At 37.2% G+C, this 16,787-nt stretch overlaps 1 protein-coding gene across 6 annotated transcripts in view; it reads left to right on the top strand.

Annotated features, from left to right (window-relative positions):
- The window catches only part of CCDC186 (coiled-coil domain containing 186), a 68,895-nt gene that overhangs the window by 31,323 nt on the left and 20,785 nt on the right, over window positions 1-16,787 (top strand). For all 6 annotated transcript variants that reach the window (XR_003677503.2, XR_003677502.2, XM_028481227.2 and 3 more), the window contains exons 5-13: window positions 1,373-1,585; window positions 2,495-2,614; window positions 5,963-6,067; window positions 6,533-6,631; window positions 6,799-6,885; window positions 8,455-8,597; window positions 11,754-12,009; window positions 12,669-12,858; window positions 14,048-14,128. Coding sequence is in view for 4 of the 6 variants with exons in the window: in XM_028481227.2 (XP_028337028.1) it covers window positions 1,373-1,585; window positions 2,495-2,614; window positions 5,963-6,067; window positions 6,533-6,631; window positions 6,799-6,885; window positions 8,455-8,597; window positions 11,754-12,009; window positions 12,669-12,858; window positions 14,048-14,128 (1,294 nt within the window). In the remaining 2 variants the exon portion in view is untranslated. The remainder of the gene's footprint in view (window positions 1-1,372; window positions 1,586-2,494; window positions 2,615-5,962; window positions 6,068-6,532; window positions 6,632-6,798; window positions 6,886-8,454; window positions 8,598-11,753; window positions 12,010-12,668; window positions 12,859-14,047; window positions 14,129-16,787) is intronic.

The raw sequence follows: 16,787 nt of genomic DNA, 5'->3' as shown, positions 1-16,787 counted from the left end.
GGTACGTGGGCCTCTCACTGCTGTGGCCTCTCCCATCGCGGAGCACAGGCTCCGGACGCGCAGGCCCAGCGGCCACGGCTCACGGGCCCAGCCGCTCCGCGGCACGCGGGATCCTCCCGGACCGGGGCGCGAACCCGGTTCCCCCGCTTCGGCAGGCGGACGCGCAACCACTGCGCCACCAGGGAAGCCCCATGATTTTTAAAAGTACTTATATGTATAGTATTTTGAGTGGTTACTAGATGTGCTTATCAGCTGTAGCAGAACTTCATGAAACATTTTTTGTCAGTCACTTTTCATCAGAGCATAGGAGGTTTCCCCGCATTATCCTAACGCTAAACCTACTTCAATTCAGTTATAGTATTAGTTGGAGTTTACCACTAGATGCCATTGAAGATCCTTAAAGTTTAAGGATCCATCTTCTGTAAAATAAGTATGTGCTTCATCATATTTGCAAACTATGAATTTACTTAAATGAAGGGCTATCTGTAGAAGTTTTCATTGTATGAAATTTCACAGTATGGAGTACCAGCTTATAGTTACAAAGAATTTTAAATTAGTATATAGATAGATGTCACACCTAATCCAATTAGGTATTTCTTATTAAAATGCCAAATACTTTTCATACAGAGGAACTCAGCGATCACTAATTAGCATATTACTTACTTTTTTGTGAGGGAGCTTAAGATTATAGATTTTAGAAGTTGTCAGCCATAGAGTCAGGATCCTGACAGAAAACAGAAACTGGTGATTTGGGGAGAATTTCATAAAAGGACTCTTTATAAAGATATGGGTGAGATTTAGGGAGTCCAGCCTGGGAAAATGCAGGATCCTGGGGCCGCTGGAGGAGCCATTATCACTCTTTGGGCTAAAGGAATAAGGAGATGGTACAGGTAGTACAACCCAGAGAAGGTAGTTGCATAGAGAGGTCACCTGACAGGAACAGTGTATGATTCTGGAGGAGCCAGATCTCATTCTCTGCCTACTCTCCTAATCTTCTGCTTAGTGCCTCCTGTTGGCTAAACCCAACTGGAAGTATGAGGGCAAAGAAACTTGTTGATATGGTCCCTGATGGTCACTTTCCCAGAGCACAGGGTGGGCTAGGAAAGAGTGGAAAAGTGATCTGAAGGAGTAAACAGAAAATAGCAACCATATTAGCTAAAGGAAAAGGAATAGGAAAGGGAAGAAGCAAATATTAGTGATATTAATTTGTTCATTGTATCATTTCTCTTTTTTAAAATTTCATGACACAGGTCCTGAAAATCTTGTGTAAAAGACCAAAAAATACATTGGTGATATTATAGGAAAATATTATTTGTTTTAATTAATTTTTATTTGAAAAATGTTTTATTAATGCTAGATATTTTTTTCAAAGGCCAACAAGAAATGTGAAGAGGCACGCCAGGAAAAAGAAGCAATGGTAATGAAGTATGTAAGAGGCGAGAAGGAATCTTTAGACCTTCGAAAGGAAAAAGAGATACTTGAAAAAAAACTTAGAGATGCAAATAAAGAATATGAGAAAAGCACTAACAAAATTAAGCAACTTTCTCAGGAGAAGGGACGGCTGCACCAGCTGTACGAAACAAAGGTATAACTTTGGATATTGTATCTTATTTGAAGCTTATTCTCTTTGCTTTTCCTTATTTAATCAAATAATCATAACTTAACATGGTTAAACCACTGTTAAACATAAAGTTGTTTTTCTTAGTTTACCTTCAAAGAATGTGAATGCTTTAATAATTCCAATATCTTGTTACTTAGCTGCAAAAAGATTTTCCTATGAAAAGATGAGAAACTGACATGTTGTTTATTAGGCAGATCTTTTTAAAAACTTTCTTTTAAAATCTGCATGTTGAAGAAATGACTTTGTGCTTCACAGGAAGATTTTATTTTGATAAAAGATGTACATGGTGTGTCAAAATGTGAGTAGTTTTTGAGCCAGAAGTATACTTTGACCAGAATCTTAATGTAACACTTACACATCATAGAATAGAATTTATATTTTACTTGTAGAAAAACATGTTCTTACATGCTGTCCAAGGAGATTTAATTACTGTGCTATTCAGAGTCCTTGCTGTAACTAGCATCCTCATGGCATGGTCTTGTGTCCAGTAGGTTATCATTTCTTGGTAATCAATGTTATTTTTTCTTAATTAACTTTTAGTTCAGGAATGTTGTCATTGTTCTCAATTCTGGCAAAACCAATTTAATTCATATTTCACCTTAACGTCAGCCAGTTGAGAAGAATCAGAAAGGTATGCTTATACTCACAGCATACTAGTTGGTTAAAATATAAATGTTAATCATCTTATGTCTGTTAATTGGTTTTAGGCTTTTACTGTCCTCTTACGATTTGAACTTTAAGTCAGTTTATAGGCCATAATGTGCTAGCCCTGAATTATAGTGTTATTGCATTGATTATCTTGAGATATAAAAGATACACAAATGATTGGTTGGTTGTTTAAATGAAAAATATGACCTAGTGGTATTATTTTAGGAAGGTGAAACTGCTAGACTCGTCAGAGAAATAGACAAATTAAAGGAAGATATCAACTCTCACATCATTAAAGTAAAATGGGCACAAAACAAATTAAAAGCAGAAATGGATTCACACAAGGTGAGTACTGTAATACAGTGGAAAAATTATTAGAATCAGTTTTAAGAGCATGTGCAGTAATAGTTATTAATGAGGCATAAAGCTTAGTGACTCCTGTAGGATAGCTTGGGCCTGAATATTTGGTGATTGTAAAAAGATATTTCCTTGCATGATTTACATATTAAATTGGATAGACTGTTGTTTTATCATTCATTGTTTTTAACCCCCCAATGACTTTGTTCTTTAAGCATTTTTAGTGTGCTGTATTTTATATTAAACATTGTCAGGTTCAGGGGGAAGAGAATATGTAGGTTATCAAAATTGAAAGTAAACTCTGGAAATTCTTTAAAAAATATTAGTGATGATACAATTCTTATCAAGAAATATGAATTTCTGTTTAAATATAAACATAATAAAATTTCCTTATCTGTTTATTATGAATATAATTCTATTGGTATTGTGTATAATGAATATCATATTATTAAGCAATATAATAAAAAGTGGTGATAAAGGCTGGTACCTGATGCCATAATTTTAAGCACTAACTGAACTGGTATAAGCAGTAATAAAAATCTGAAGATGATAGAATGTGAAGTAAAAAAAAAACTTTGAAATATGATTTAAACAAAAGAGGCATGTTATTTATAACAGTTACCACATTTTCAAAAATAGGCTTAATGATATTGTTTAAATTATCATTGGCATCTCTTTAAATAATCCTAAGTTGGTAGAACTGTTAACCTTCGGATATTTGTATGTTATAATATCAGAGAAAACTGTAGGGAGAGGTGTATGTGTTGACAGTGGTCAAAGAAAGATAGGTTAGAGAATGGTAGGTTTCTGAACTAATTGCTGATCAGCAAATGAGTGTTAGGAAACTATATGGGCAGAGAAAAAACTGCCAGAGGGAGTAGGGGCAACAATCCTTAGGGCTCACACAGGGCTACAAACCATTTAAAATTGTGTTTGACAGAGGAATCTCTCAATTGCTATGTTTTGAATAAATGAAGTGAGTACCTACTATGTATCAGGCTCTGTTTTAGTTATTGATGATATAGAAGTGGGGGGGGGAAACAGATAAAGTTCCGTTCTCTATCTCTCTCTCCTTCTTCTTGTTGAGCTAATAGTCTCATATTTTAAAAAACAATATTTGAAAAAGCCTTCAAATGTTTAAATTTTAAAAGTAATACGGTTTTTAATATAAGTCAAATTATTTTTAAAAGACCTGCAACTGAAAGTATGTAAGTCGGCACTTAATTGTATGGTAGGTTTATCTAAAAACAAAATGATGTATAAGAAGTGGTGTGTGAAGGATAGATGCTATTTACATTAAGAGATGACAGGAAAGGCATTCCAAGTGGAGGAACAGCAAGATAAGAGAGAAAAAGGGAGATGAATATTTGGTGTTTGAGAAAACCAACCTGACTAGAACAGAAGGTTTATGTTAGGTATTCCTTCGTTAATTCAACATTTATTACGTGAACAATTAATATGTGGCAACTACTGAGCTAGGTGTTATCCAGAAGCTGTATCCTCAGTGGGGGAAGCGTGTAAGCTGCTGTACAATGTATCAAGTGTTACAATCTAGGGATTCCCTGGATTCTATCTATGGGAAGGCAGAATAGCAGCTTCTACCCCTTTCTGAAGGGAAGCTACTAGGAGGAGATGATACCTAAACTCTCATTTGAAATCCACATGATAGCGCAAATTATGGGACTGGATGGGTACTCTGAAGGAGAACGTTGGAGCTACAGGGTAGGGCTGTACTGGGACAGTCACCACAGGAAGTCTAGCTAGTCAAGGAGACAGCGAAGGCAGTGATGAAGTGGGCAAAAACAGGAGTATGTTGTCTTGTAAACAGAGGAAGGCTATTCAAAGAGTCAGGAGTGATCAGAACTGGAACAGGTAAGTCAAGAATAAGAAATGAGAAAAAGCAATTGGATTTGATGAGAAAGTAGTCCCTGCAGACCTTCAGAATTGTTATTTTAGGAGAGTAGTTAGGAACAGAAACCAAATTGCAGCATGATTCTGTAAAAAAGTTTTGAATAGATACCTTGGCCATAAACCATAAAATTGTCTTTTATGTGGGTCTACAAAGAACTGCTTAAACACTTTGCTCTTTTTGTCTTTTCAGGTTAGTAACTTCTAGTGATTTGATGAAAACTCTATCAAATTTAACTTTATTTAATGACTATCAATTAACTGTTCAGGCCACATTTAGTTTTTTGTCAGAAGCATAAAATGTTATTACTAGAATAGTATCTGACTCTAGTGGCAGTGCTAAGACAAGAACTTTCTCTACTGTCTGGTCATTGTTCTCACCATTCATCAATCACATCACTATGCCAACCTTGTTGCTGTCTGTAAAGGAAAAACCCAGTTTTCCTTCAGTGTAGGGAAAAATCCAGTTCTCCCTACTGTGGGTTTCTTCCCTTTGTGTCTCTTTTACACAGAACACTTCACTTCTGTCACTTCTGGTTACCAATGTGTGAAGGCTTTTCCCCACAACAAGCAATTCTCTGTGATACCAGCTGAGTGGCCTACAACTTAACTCAGTTTTGACACTATCGATCCAGAGATAGTGTCAGATCCCACAGGTTAAAGGCTCAGTCCCACAAGACTTCCCCGACCTCCCACTTCAGACACCAGTCCCAAGCCCAGGTTTTCACCTGTTCTTCTGATCAACTGGCTATAGATTGGAGGTTCTAACAACCTCCCTGCCTTGGGTTCAAAAATTTGCTACAGTACCACACAGAACTCGGGGGATGAGTACAGTTACGTACCTTTACCAGTTTATTAAAGGACATTATAAAGGGTCAGATGAACAGTCAGATAAAGAGATACCTAAGGTGAAGTCTGGGAAGGTCCCAAGTGCAGGAGCTTCTGTTCCTCTGGAGTTAGGGTGTGTCACCTTCCCGATATTGGATGTGTGCACCATCTGGAAGCTCCCCAAGCCTCATACTTTTGTTTTTTTGTGGAGGCTTCATCACATAGGCTTGAGATTGATCATTAACTCCATTTTTACCCTTCTGCCTTCTCAAGGGAATGGGGGACAGGGTTGAAAAATTCCAAGCTTCTAACCATGGCTTGGTCTTTCTGGGGACCAGCTGTCATCCAGAAGCCATCCAGGAGTCCAGTCAGAGCCACCTCATTAGAACAAAAGACACTCCTATCACTTGGGAAATTATGAGGATTTCAGGAGCTCTGTGACAGGAAAAGAGGTTAAAGACCAGTATTAGAACAAGAGATGCTCCTAATGTTTTTATCACTTAAAAAATTACAAGGGTTTTAGGAGCTCTGTGCCAGGAACTGGGGACAGAAACCAATATATATTTTCTATCATCTCACATTGTCTTTTTGTCAATGTAGGAAACCAAAGATAAACTCAAAGAGACAACAACAAAATTAACTCAAGCAAAGGAAGAAGCAGATCAAATTCGGAAAAATTGTCAGGATATGATAAAAACATATCAGGTATGCTTAAATTTTGAATAGATTAGTAAGAAATTATGCCAGATATCAGTACTCTTGTTTCATAAATTTTTGTATCTACAATATTCGAAGTGTGGAATAGATTTGGTAGGGCAGCTAAATTAAATACAGGCTATTTCCTATGTTAAAGTACTTGCAGCTTAAATAGAGATCTTACTAGAGAAGTTTTTAACCAAATAAAAACACTAGAAAACGTTAGAAGAATGAAGAGTACAAGAAAATGTATAACTTAAAAAAAAAGCCCACTCTATTATGTTATGTATGTTAACTATGCTCTTCTAGTTGGTGCAAAATTGACATATTTAAAATCTTTGAATACAGTCATCAATTTTACATACATGAGCTATGTATTTCACGATGAGGAAACTTAATTGAAAAAGCCTTCTTCACATTTCAAAGCATAAAACTTTAAAAATTGTCATACTTTTGTCATTTCTTTCCCATTAGGAATCAGAAGAAATTAAATCAAATGAGCTTGATGCCAAGCTTAGAGTCACAAAAGGAGAACTTGAAAAACAAATGCAAGAAAAATCTGACCAGCTAGAAGTGAGTAGCTTTGTTCTTTGTATACCTTGGATGGTATAATATAGAGGAGAGAAACAACAAGTACTTACTGCCAGCTACTTTTAAGGCCTTCTGGAAGGAGCAGGTAATAAATTTTAGATCTGGTTTAACATGTAATGATTTGTGGTTTCTTTTAAACTTTTTTAAAGATGCATCATGCCAAAATAAAGGAACTAGAAGATCTGAAGAGGACATTTAAGGAGGGCATGGATGAGCTACGAACACTGAGAACAAAGGTAATTCAGTCTTTAGTCATGACTCCAGAGGAAGGGTAAATATCTTTAATTTTGTACTCATTCTGATTTTTAAATCTTGGGGAAAGGATATTTATATAGAAATATTCCAGAATCAAAGAGTAGCATGTCAGTTCCCTAGCAACAAAATTGACTCTTAGAGAAATAAATCTTCATTTCAGTCTCTTTAAAGTGTTTGCCAAACATTCCTGTTTCACAGCACGTTTGCTTTATAAGTTATCCTTGGTCCTCTGTTACATGGGCTTTAGAGCTTGTCAGAAAATAATAGAAAGGGATTGCCCTGGTGGCGCAGTGGTTAAGAATCCGCCTGCCAATGCAGGGGACACGGATTCGAGCCCTGGACTGGGAAGGTCCCACATGCCGCAGAGCAACTAAGCCCGTGCGCCACAACTGCTGAGCCTGTGCTCTAGAGCCCGTGAGCCACAACTACTGAGCCTGTGTGCCTAGAGCCTGTGCTCCATCCGCAACAAAGAGAAGCCACCACAATGAGAAGCCCGCGCACTGCAACGAAGAGTAGCCCCGCTTGCTGCAACTAGAGAAAGTAGGGAAAGCCTGCACGCAGCAGTGAAGACCCAACGCAGCCAAAAATTAATCAATTAATGAAAAAAGAAAAGAAGAAAGAAAATAATAGAAAGCCTTTACATTTCTCCTAGGTATATTTAATAGTCTTGTATACAGTTTTTTAAAAAAATGTTTGCTTGCTTGCTTGCTTATTTATTTATTTATTTATTTATTTGACTGCGTTGGGTCTTAGTTGCGGCACACAGGATCTTCATTGCATCATGTGGGATCTTTCGTTGTGGCATGTGGGCTCTTCACTGTGGCGCTCAGGCTTCTCTCTAGTTGTGGCATGCAGGCTCAGTAGTTGCAGCACGCGGGCTCTCTTAGTTGTGGCACGTGGGCTCTAGAGCATGCAGGCTAAGTAGTTGCGGTGCATGGACTTAGTTGCCCTGCGGCATGGGGGATCTTAGTTCCCCAACCAGGGATCGAACCCACATCCCCTGCATTGGAAGGTGGATTTTTAACCACTGGACCACCAAGGAAGTCCCTTGTATACAGTTTTAATTTCTAACAACCTCTTAAATCTTTTCCAGTGTTATGGTTCTCATTATAAGAATATTTTCCCTTTTAATATAAGTGTGAAATATGTTATCATTATATATTTCATTTATTTCAAAATAGGCTTTTAGGTAAGTAACCACCTTGAATTTGTGATCACTTAATAATTTTTAAAGTGTCTTTCATGTACCTTTCTATTTGTTCTTCATTGCCAGTACTTTGAGGCAGATGGGGAAGGTACATCCTCTTTTCAGGTGAGAAAATGGAGATTCAGCCAGAATGAAGTGGCATGCTAAAAATCCCATGACTAAATCATGAGAAATCTGAGACTGAAACCCAAGACTGTTAACTTCCTATTATATTTTCTTCATGTTAATTAATATTGCTTCAGAATTTAGCTTAGATTATTAATATATAACCACTGTCTGAAATAGCTAATAAAGAACAAGAAAATATTGTTTGTAGTTTAACTCGATTATGATTATTTGATAGGTAAAATGTCTAGAAGATGAACGATTGAGAACAGAAGATGAATTATCAAAATATAAAGAAATTATTAATCGCCAAAAAGCTGAAATTCAGAATTTATTGGACAAAGTGAAAATTGCAGATCAGGTACAGGAGCAGCATCAAAGGTATAAAATGAGCAACTTCTGTTTATGCTAATCAACAGGCTTTTTGATTCTATCTCGTTTCTGTTTTTAAATGCAATTGTTGCACTAAATAAGAGTAATTTTATATTTTACTAGATAAAAAAATTTTTAATTCCTGTCTTCATTTGAACTTATTTTGGGTTATCTTTGGAGTTCCCATCACGGCTTCTAAAATTCAAAGTTTATATTCCCTAAACATTGGCAGTAGGTTTCTTTTTGGCAGTAGTTATTTATAAGACAGAATGGATTGGATTGTAGTTTTTTATCCATTCCTTAGCTTTCAAATTCTATTACTTATACACAGTAGTTTTTCTTCTAAAAGGTAGATATGTATCTGTGTCTATATCTTTGCATGTCTGTAGCTCAAGGTCAGGAGGTAACATTTTTCCTTGGCTTCTTTTTTTTTTATAAATTTATTTTATTTATTTTTGGGGGGCTGCTTTGGGTCTTTGTTGCTATGGACGGGCTTTCACTAGTTGCGGTGAGCGGGAGCTACTCTTTGTTGCAGTGTGCGTGCTTCTCATTGTGGTGGCTTCTCTTGTTGCAGAGCACGGGATCTAGGCATGTGGACTTCAGTAGTTGTGGCGTGTGGACTCAGTGGTTGTGGCTCGTGGGCTCTAGAGTGCAGGCTCAGTAGTTGTGACGCACGGGCTTAGTTGCTCCGCGGCATGTGGAATCTTCCCGGAGCAGGGCTCGAACCTGTGTCCCCTGCATTGGCAGGCGGATTCTTAACCACTGTGCCACCAGGGAAGTCCTATTCCTTGGCTTCTTGTAAAACCATTTAGCTAAATTCTACTTACGACATTACCTGAGAGAGCCTGGATTCAGGCTGGATCCAAATACCTTCTTTTTCATACCCTACCAACACCCAGGCTGGTGAGTGTTGCTGAAGAAATCCTCAAAACATCATCCAGATTGATGCTGCTATAAATTCATGGTTAGCAACCTCAACTGGGAATACTAATGCACCTCCAGTCCTACCATATGTCTTTAGAGCCTTCTCCCCATCTTCTTAGTATTATTCCAGACCTTGCTGCTTTCTTCACACTTGTGATCTTCCCTCTCACCTTGCTCTTTACTCTTGTCAGGCGATTACGTCTTACTTCACAGAAAAAAAGGGAGCTGTCAGGTGACAGTTCTCTCAACCTCTTGCTATCAGTCCTATGAACTTGCCTGCATCTGCAGTCATTTTTCTTTTCATTCTGTTATTATGGAAGAAATGTTCCTATTCTTTCTGAATCAAATTGTGGTCCCTACTCCTACTGTGGATCCCATGCTCTTCTGCCTTCTCAGGGTCTTTCTTGATTATTCCTTCTTTATCCTTTATCTCTTACCTCCCTCTTTTTACTGACTTTTCTTCTTTCTACATTTAAATATTATATCTTAAAAACATCAAAACTCCTATGATCTCCTTTCTCCCTTTCTTCACAACCAGAAATGTCTTTATAGAATCATCTGTGCTTGTTCCCCATTTCTTCACATGCTTTGTTCTTCTGTTCCTCTCCATTCTAATTCCCCAGCATTCCATTATAAACTGCTAATGCATCCTTAAATATAGTAGATACTTCCCAGATTAAGCCTTGCTTGAATTTTCAGTATGGACACACTAAGTAAGCCCATTACCTTTCTTGACATGCTCCGTTCTTTTGTCTTCATTTCCTTGTACTTTCCTGGTGTTCCTCCCCACTTTCTGGCCAATCTTTTCTGTCTCCTTGGCAGCCTTCTCTTTATGTCATAACGCTGTTTTTTGTTCTTATTTTATTATAACCCTGGGTGATCCTAACTCTTCCGGTAGTGTGCTGCAGGACCGTCAAGATAATTATCATCAGCCCTTTTTGCTGAGTTCCAGATACTCAAGTATCAAAGACACCTCAAACTTATAATATGTCCAATACTGATTCATATATCTTGTCCACAAATATGCTTCTTTGATGTTCCTGAGATGAATGATGAGTGTGACATCCACATGATTTTCCAACCCAGGAACCTGGGGGTTACCCTTGGCTCTTCTTTCCTTTCCCTCACACATGTAACCAGTCACAAAATATTTTTGATGCTAACTCTTTAATATCTTTCAAGTCCATTTACTGTTTACATCCCCACTGCTGCTACCATTGTCCAAGCCATTATCAGCTCTCACCTGGCAAACTGCCACGGCTTCTAAACTGTTTTGTTTTGTTTTTTTGCTTACTTCCCTTTTAGTCTGTTTCCTACACTGTGGTTAGCATAATCTTTTTTTACAAAGGAAATCTCAAACCTCTCAATGATTTCCCATTGCCTCAAGGATTGCCTAGTGAGTTCAGATGGCTCAACATGGCTTGGAAGATCATTAGTAACCTTGCTTCTCCCTCTGTGCCTTCTCCTTCTTTATTCTGTATTTCAGCAATAGTTGGTTAACAAATGTTAATTAATTGTCTCCTAGGTGCTGAGCCCTGTTTTAAGTGCTAGGGTATAGTACTGTCCTTATCCTCATCAGTATTGAACATCTGTTTGTTAGTACCAACAAGAAGTCATTCTCTTGTTCCCTTCCCAGCTTTGCACATACTGTTTCCTCTACCTGGAACATATTTTGTTTTCCCACTCACTGTTACTTCCCCTTTAGCTCAGGAATTAGCAAACTGTGGCCCAGAAGCCAGATCCAGCTCACTGCCTCTTTTTGTCAATAAACTTTTTTCTGGGAACACAGCCACTCTCATTCCTTTATTTATTATGTGTGGCTGCTTTCACACTACAGTGGCAGAGTTAAACAGTTGTAACAAAGGCCATATGCTCCAGAAGCCTACATTGTTTACTCTGTGGGCCTTTTATACAAAAAGTTTGCTAACCCTTTAAATATTAGTTTACTCATCACTTACACTAGCTTAGGTGACCCACTCTGTGCTTTCATCATCAGAAATGTTTTTTCACACTACTTGACTAAAAGCTCTTTGAAAGCAGGGGCCATGTCAGTCTTGCTTATATATATATTCCCAGCTCTTAGTTTCTAGCATATATTAGGCATTCATAGTAATCCAAATAAATATTTGGATGAATGAATAAAAGTACCTTCATAAAGAATTTCATTTGATGAAAATTCTCAAACCATTAATGTCTTTTAATAGTTTAATTTTTTTCTTAACTATAAACTTTGTTTTTTAGAGGTAAACAAGAAATTGAAAATTTGAAGGAAGAAGTGGAAAGTCTTAATTCTTTGATTAATGACCTACAAAAAGACATCGAAGGCAGTAGGAAAAGAGAATCTGAGCTACTACTGTTTACAGAAAAGCTCACTAGTAAGAATGCACAACTTCAATCTGAATCCAATTCTTTGCAGTCACAGTTTGATAAACTTTCCTGTAGTGAAAGTCAGTTACAAAGCCAATGTGAACACATGAAACAGACAAATATTAATTTGGTAAGTATAAGTGTACATTTAATTTTCAAAGCAACATAGCAAGTAGCACAAATTAAATTTCCCTAAAAGCATAAACTTAATGGTAGTTGATTAAACTTTTTTTTTTTTTGGCACTGACTTTCTGATAATTTCAAATGCTATGAGAAATGTCAATTTTTCCTTTCAGCTTATGTAGTTTATAATAAAAATTTAGTTTATAATAAAAATTTTTCCCTAACATCGTTAGGAAGAAATATTTCACTTTTGAAAGTAAGAAAACCAGGGTTTTTGTCATTTCTAACTGGATTTATTATATATTTCTTAAAAGGACTTTAAATTTCTATATTTTTATAGCTTAAAAATGGTTTAATATTTCCAAGTAGTGAGAGTATCTTCAGGTTACTCATAAAAATAATTTGAGACTTTAAATCAGAAATAGAGACCTGAAAAAAAAATACAGAGACCTGTATCACATGTTGTTTTACATGTATAGAATGGCAGATGCATTAATATGTCCCCCTGCATTACTGTATAAAGAATTTGAGCTCAGTAAACAAAACCTGATAAGGAGTGATGACAGAATTTACTATGAAAGACCTTGTGTTTTTAAGGTCTTAAACTGTGAGCAGTAATTGAAACAGATATTAAAGTTGGTATTTTTTATCTTATTTAATATTTAGGAAAGTAGATTGTTAAAAGAAGAAGAACTGCGAAAAGAGGAAGTCCAGACTCTGCAAGCTGAACTCACTTGTAGACAAACCGAAGTTAAAGCATTGAGTACCCAGGTCGAAGAATTAAAAGATGAATTAGTAACTCAAAGACGTAAACATGCCTCTAGTGTCAAGGATCTTACCAAACAACTTCAGCAAGGTATAAAATTCTTCTACACTTAGACCTTGAATGTTTTTGTTTCTTTTCATTGTTAAGGATTTACAGAAAAAATATATTTTGCATCAGTTTCTCCCACATTGATAAGAGCTGTATGTTCTTTTTAATGTATTAATGTTAATAAACCACATGGCTGACCTTCTTGTAGTTCCATGAATAGTTTATAGCATGTTGTATGTTAAAAGACATTTATTCACAGAACCACAAAATGTAAGAATTGAGAAAGTACCTTACCAAGGCAGTAGTGTCTAGACTTTGTTGATCACATACTGCTGTCAATAAAAAAGTATTTGAGTATTTGTTCTCCAATTTGTATCTAGTTATTTGTAAATTTTAAACATGTATTACTCTAGTTTATGCACATTAGAAAAACATGAAAAATACAAATTTAAAAAGATTAGGTTAAATATAAGTATAAATAGAGTTCTGATATTTTCTCCCTACCCTGTCTATGAGTTGTTTTGTGCAGCATCTAGGATACCTGCCCCCACCTTGTAGACCTCTCACTTAGAGATCATTCAACCCTAACCCTTAATCTTAGGGGAAACTGAGACCCAGAAAGGTTATAAATTACCTGGACACAACAATTAACATCTAGAACTGGAACCCAGATTTCTTACATTTAAAAATTCATACAAATTCGGAGTCTGTGCTATGTGATTAGATACAAAGATGAATAAGAGATGTATTCTGACATACTATTCTCTGCTATTCCCCACTGCTTTATTTGTGTTAAAATAGGGTGAAATATAGTAATATGGTAAAGAGACTTAGCATTTACTTAATATAAATATATTCAGATATTTGCCATAAGAATTTAGTTTGTTTTCATAGATGTGATTGAAGGGAAATTTGGGGGAAATTTTTGGTACTGTAGAGCTCTTCGAAATCTTTCAGGACTCCAAAAGTTAGGTTCTGTGTACCTAAGTGATGCCAGTATCAGTTGTTATCATAGTGTTGTTTCCATGTATTTTGTATATGACCTGTACATTTCTAGATGTCATTTTATATGAATGACCCTACAGCCCTCCTTTCGAAAGTACATATTCAAGAAATTTCTCTTGTTGTTTATGCCATTTTGGCCTAAGTGATTTTAGCAATTAAAATCAGAGATAGTGGGGGCCAATGGTCATGACAGTTGTCACAAGTAATCCATTTCTTTTTCCTGCAGCACGAAGAAAGTTAGATCAGGTTGAGAATGGAAGCTATGATAAAGAAGTCAGCAGCATGGGAAGTCGTTCTAGTTCATCAGGTGAAAAACTAATGGTTTTACAGTTGTTGTTTTTTTTTTTTTTACCCCCTCCCTGCACTTCAACAACCCTATGAGGTAGGTATCTCTACTAGATGCGTTTCGAGACAGAAAACTGGAAGACCAAAGAGCTTGCTCTCGGTCATAGTTAGTAAATGACGGGATAAAACCCTGGTAAACTGGCTTTCAAAGACCCCAACCTTAAACTATTCGCGATACTGCCTTGCCTAAAGCCAAGCCGGCGAGGATAAGAAGGGAAGCAACAGCGGACCGCAGCTTGTTGGGGAGTTTAACTCAGCTGCAAGGCGGGCAGGCGTGGCACAGGATAGGTGATTTTTTTCCCCTTAACTTTTCCAAGTATAATGTTAAACAAAACCAAATTGTTTTAACACAGAACTACGTAAATAAAGCATATCAAACTACAGGTGCTCCCAACGCAGAAGTGGCCGCAGAGAACTTTCGAGCGCTCCCGAGGTCCCCTACAGTTGTTTTTTAATGATTGATTATTTTAAAAAAAAATAGCATTTTTCGGGAATTCCCCGGTGGTCCAGTGGTTAGGGCTCTGTGCTTTCACTACCAAGGGTGCAGGTTCAATCCCTGGTCAGGGAACTAAGATCCCACGAGCCGCGGCACGGCCAAAAAAAAAGGAAAAGAAATAGGATTTTTTGTTTTAAAAAGTATCGATATGCTTTTCTTTAATTTTGAATTATAAAAAGCAGTAGTTGTACATAATTATGTTGTAAAAAATATTTCCAGTTAAATGTTTAAGTTTAATCATTAGATAGGGTTTCAAGTTTGTCATGGGGTTCTATACCATCTGTCTCCCTACCTCCTTTTCCTTACCTGCTTCTTTATTCTGTGCAACAGTTTACTATTCCATTTTAAAATTCAGATTTGTATCCATCTGTAGAGAGATTTGATATAGTATGCGCTTTCTTTTTCTTTTAATTTTATGTTACTTTTAACACCTGGGAGCTAATGAAATGGTCATCATTATATATCAGATTTTATATATATATGTGTGCGTGTATTTTAAAATCTTTGCTTTTCTCACGGTAAATATAGTCTAAAGCAAAAATTAAGTATATAAAATTATGATCAGTAGCACTGTGAAAATCATAATTGGCAAAATATCAGCATATTTACCATTTTTGGAATACCAGGAACCGTGCTAAATGTTTTAAACATACCATTTACTCACAGAACAGCCATGTGAAATAAGTGTTGTATTCCCATTTTACAGATGAGGAAACTTAAGATTCATAATGGTTGCATGACTTCCCAAAATCCACAGTAACAGAACTCTCAGTCTCTGGAGTCTGCACGCCACTACATTACACTGCCTCCCAGGAGTTGCACATTAGGGGAAAAAAACATCATCAGCTGTTACAATAGTGGGAAGATTGTGTAGTAGAAAGAACATGGGTTTGAGATTACACATTGGGTATTTAGATCCCAGCTCTACCATTTATTTGTGCATGACCTTGGATAAGATACATTACTTGTCTTAAATCTACGTAATAGGGTTGGGAAAAAAATGTGTCTCTGTCGGATAAAAAGGATTAGAAATTCTTCTCAAATGATATTGGTAAAAATAAAAGCTAACATTTACTTAGTGCATACTATATATGCTGTTCATGCACTTCAGACATGTTAACTAATTTAAATGAGGATAACAGTCCTACGAGGCAAATCATACTATGATTCACATTTTGAGATGAAGTGACCTTGATACAGAGAGTTAATTTGTCCAAAGTCACACAGCTAGAAAGTGGAGAAGTAAGATTTGAACCTAGGAAGACTGGCTCCAGAGCTTAACCCACTGGCTATATTCTGTCTTCTGTCTTTATCTGTGTCTGTCTCAGTTTAATTTTGGTGTCACTTCAGACTTGTTTTTCTGACTTTTCTGGAGTTTCTCATTTCTCTATTGCACTTACTCATTCTGTTCCTGAGAGACATACTAGACCCTTCTTCCTTCCTTCCTTCCTTCCTTCCTTCCTTTCTTTCTCCCTCCTTCCCTTCCTTCCTTATTTATGGCTGCGTTGGGTCTTCATTGTTGTGCACAGGCTTCCTCTAGTTTCGGTGAGTAGGGGCTACTCATTGTTGCGGTGCACGGGCTTCTCATTGTGGTGGCTTCTCTTGTTGCGGATCACGGGCTCTAGGCGCGCAGGCTTCAGTAGTTTTGACACATGGGCTTAGTTGCTCTGAGGCATGTGGGATCTTCCCAGACCAGGGGTTGAGCCCGTGTCCCCTGCATTGGCAGGCAGATTCTTAACCACTGTGCCACCAGGGAAGCCCTAGACCCTTTTTTCTATCATCAGTGTATTCAGAAACAAGAACTCAGGTCAAGTATGACTTGTGTTCTGTACCCAACTCTGTTAAATTGAATATGTGAAAATGATACTAGAAAAAATAATATATGAGATTAGGGGCTTCCCTGGTGGCACAGTGGTTGAGAGTCCGCCTGCCAATGCAGGGGATGCGGGTTCGTGCACCAGTTCGGGAAGATCCCACATGCCGCGGAGCGGCTGGGCCCATGAGCCATGGCCGCTGAGCCTGCGCGTCCGGAGCCTGTGCTCCGCAACGGGAGAGTCCACAGCAGTGAGAAGCCCATGTACCGAAAAAAAAAATTTATATATATATTATATATATATATATATAT

The sequence above is a fragment of the Physeter macrocephalus genome, chromosome 20, assembly GCF_002837175.3.
Source record: "Physeter macrocephalus isolate SW-GA chromosome 20, ASM283717v5, whole genome shotgun sequence".
In the NCBI taxonomy this organism is placed as follows: domain Eukaryota; kingdom Metazoa; phylum Chordata; class Mammalia; order Artiodactyla; family Physeteridae; genus Physeter; species Physeter macrocephalus.
Note: the sequence above shows the minus strand (reverse complement) of the source record. Positions and strands in the feature narration are given on the sequence as shown.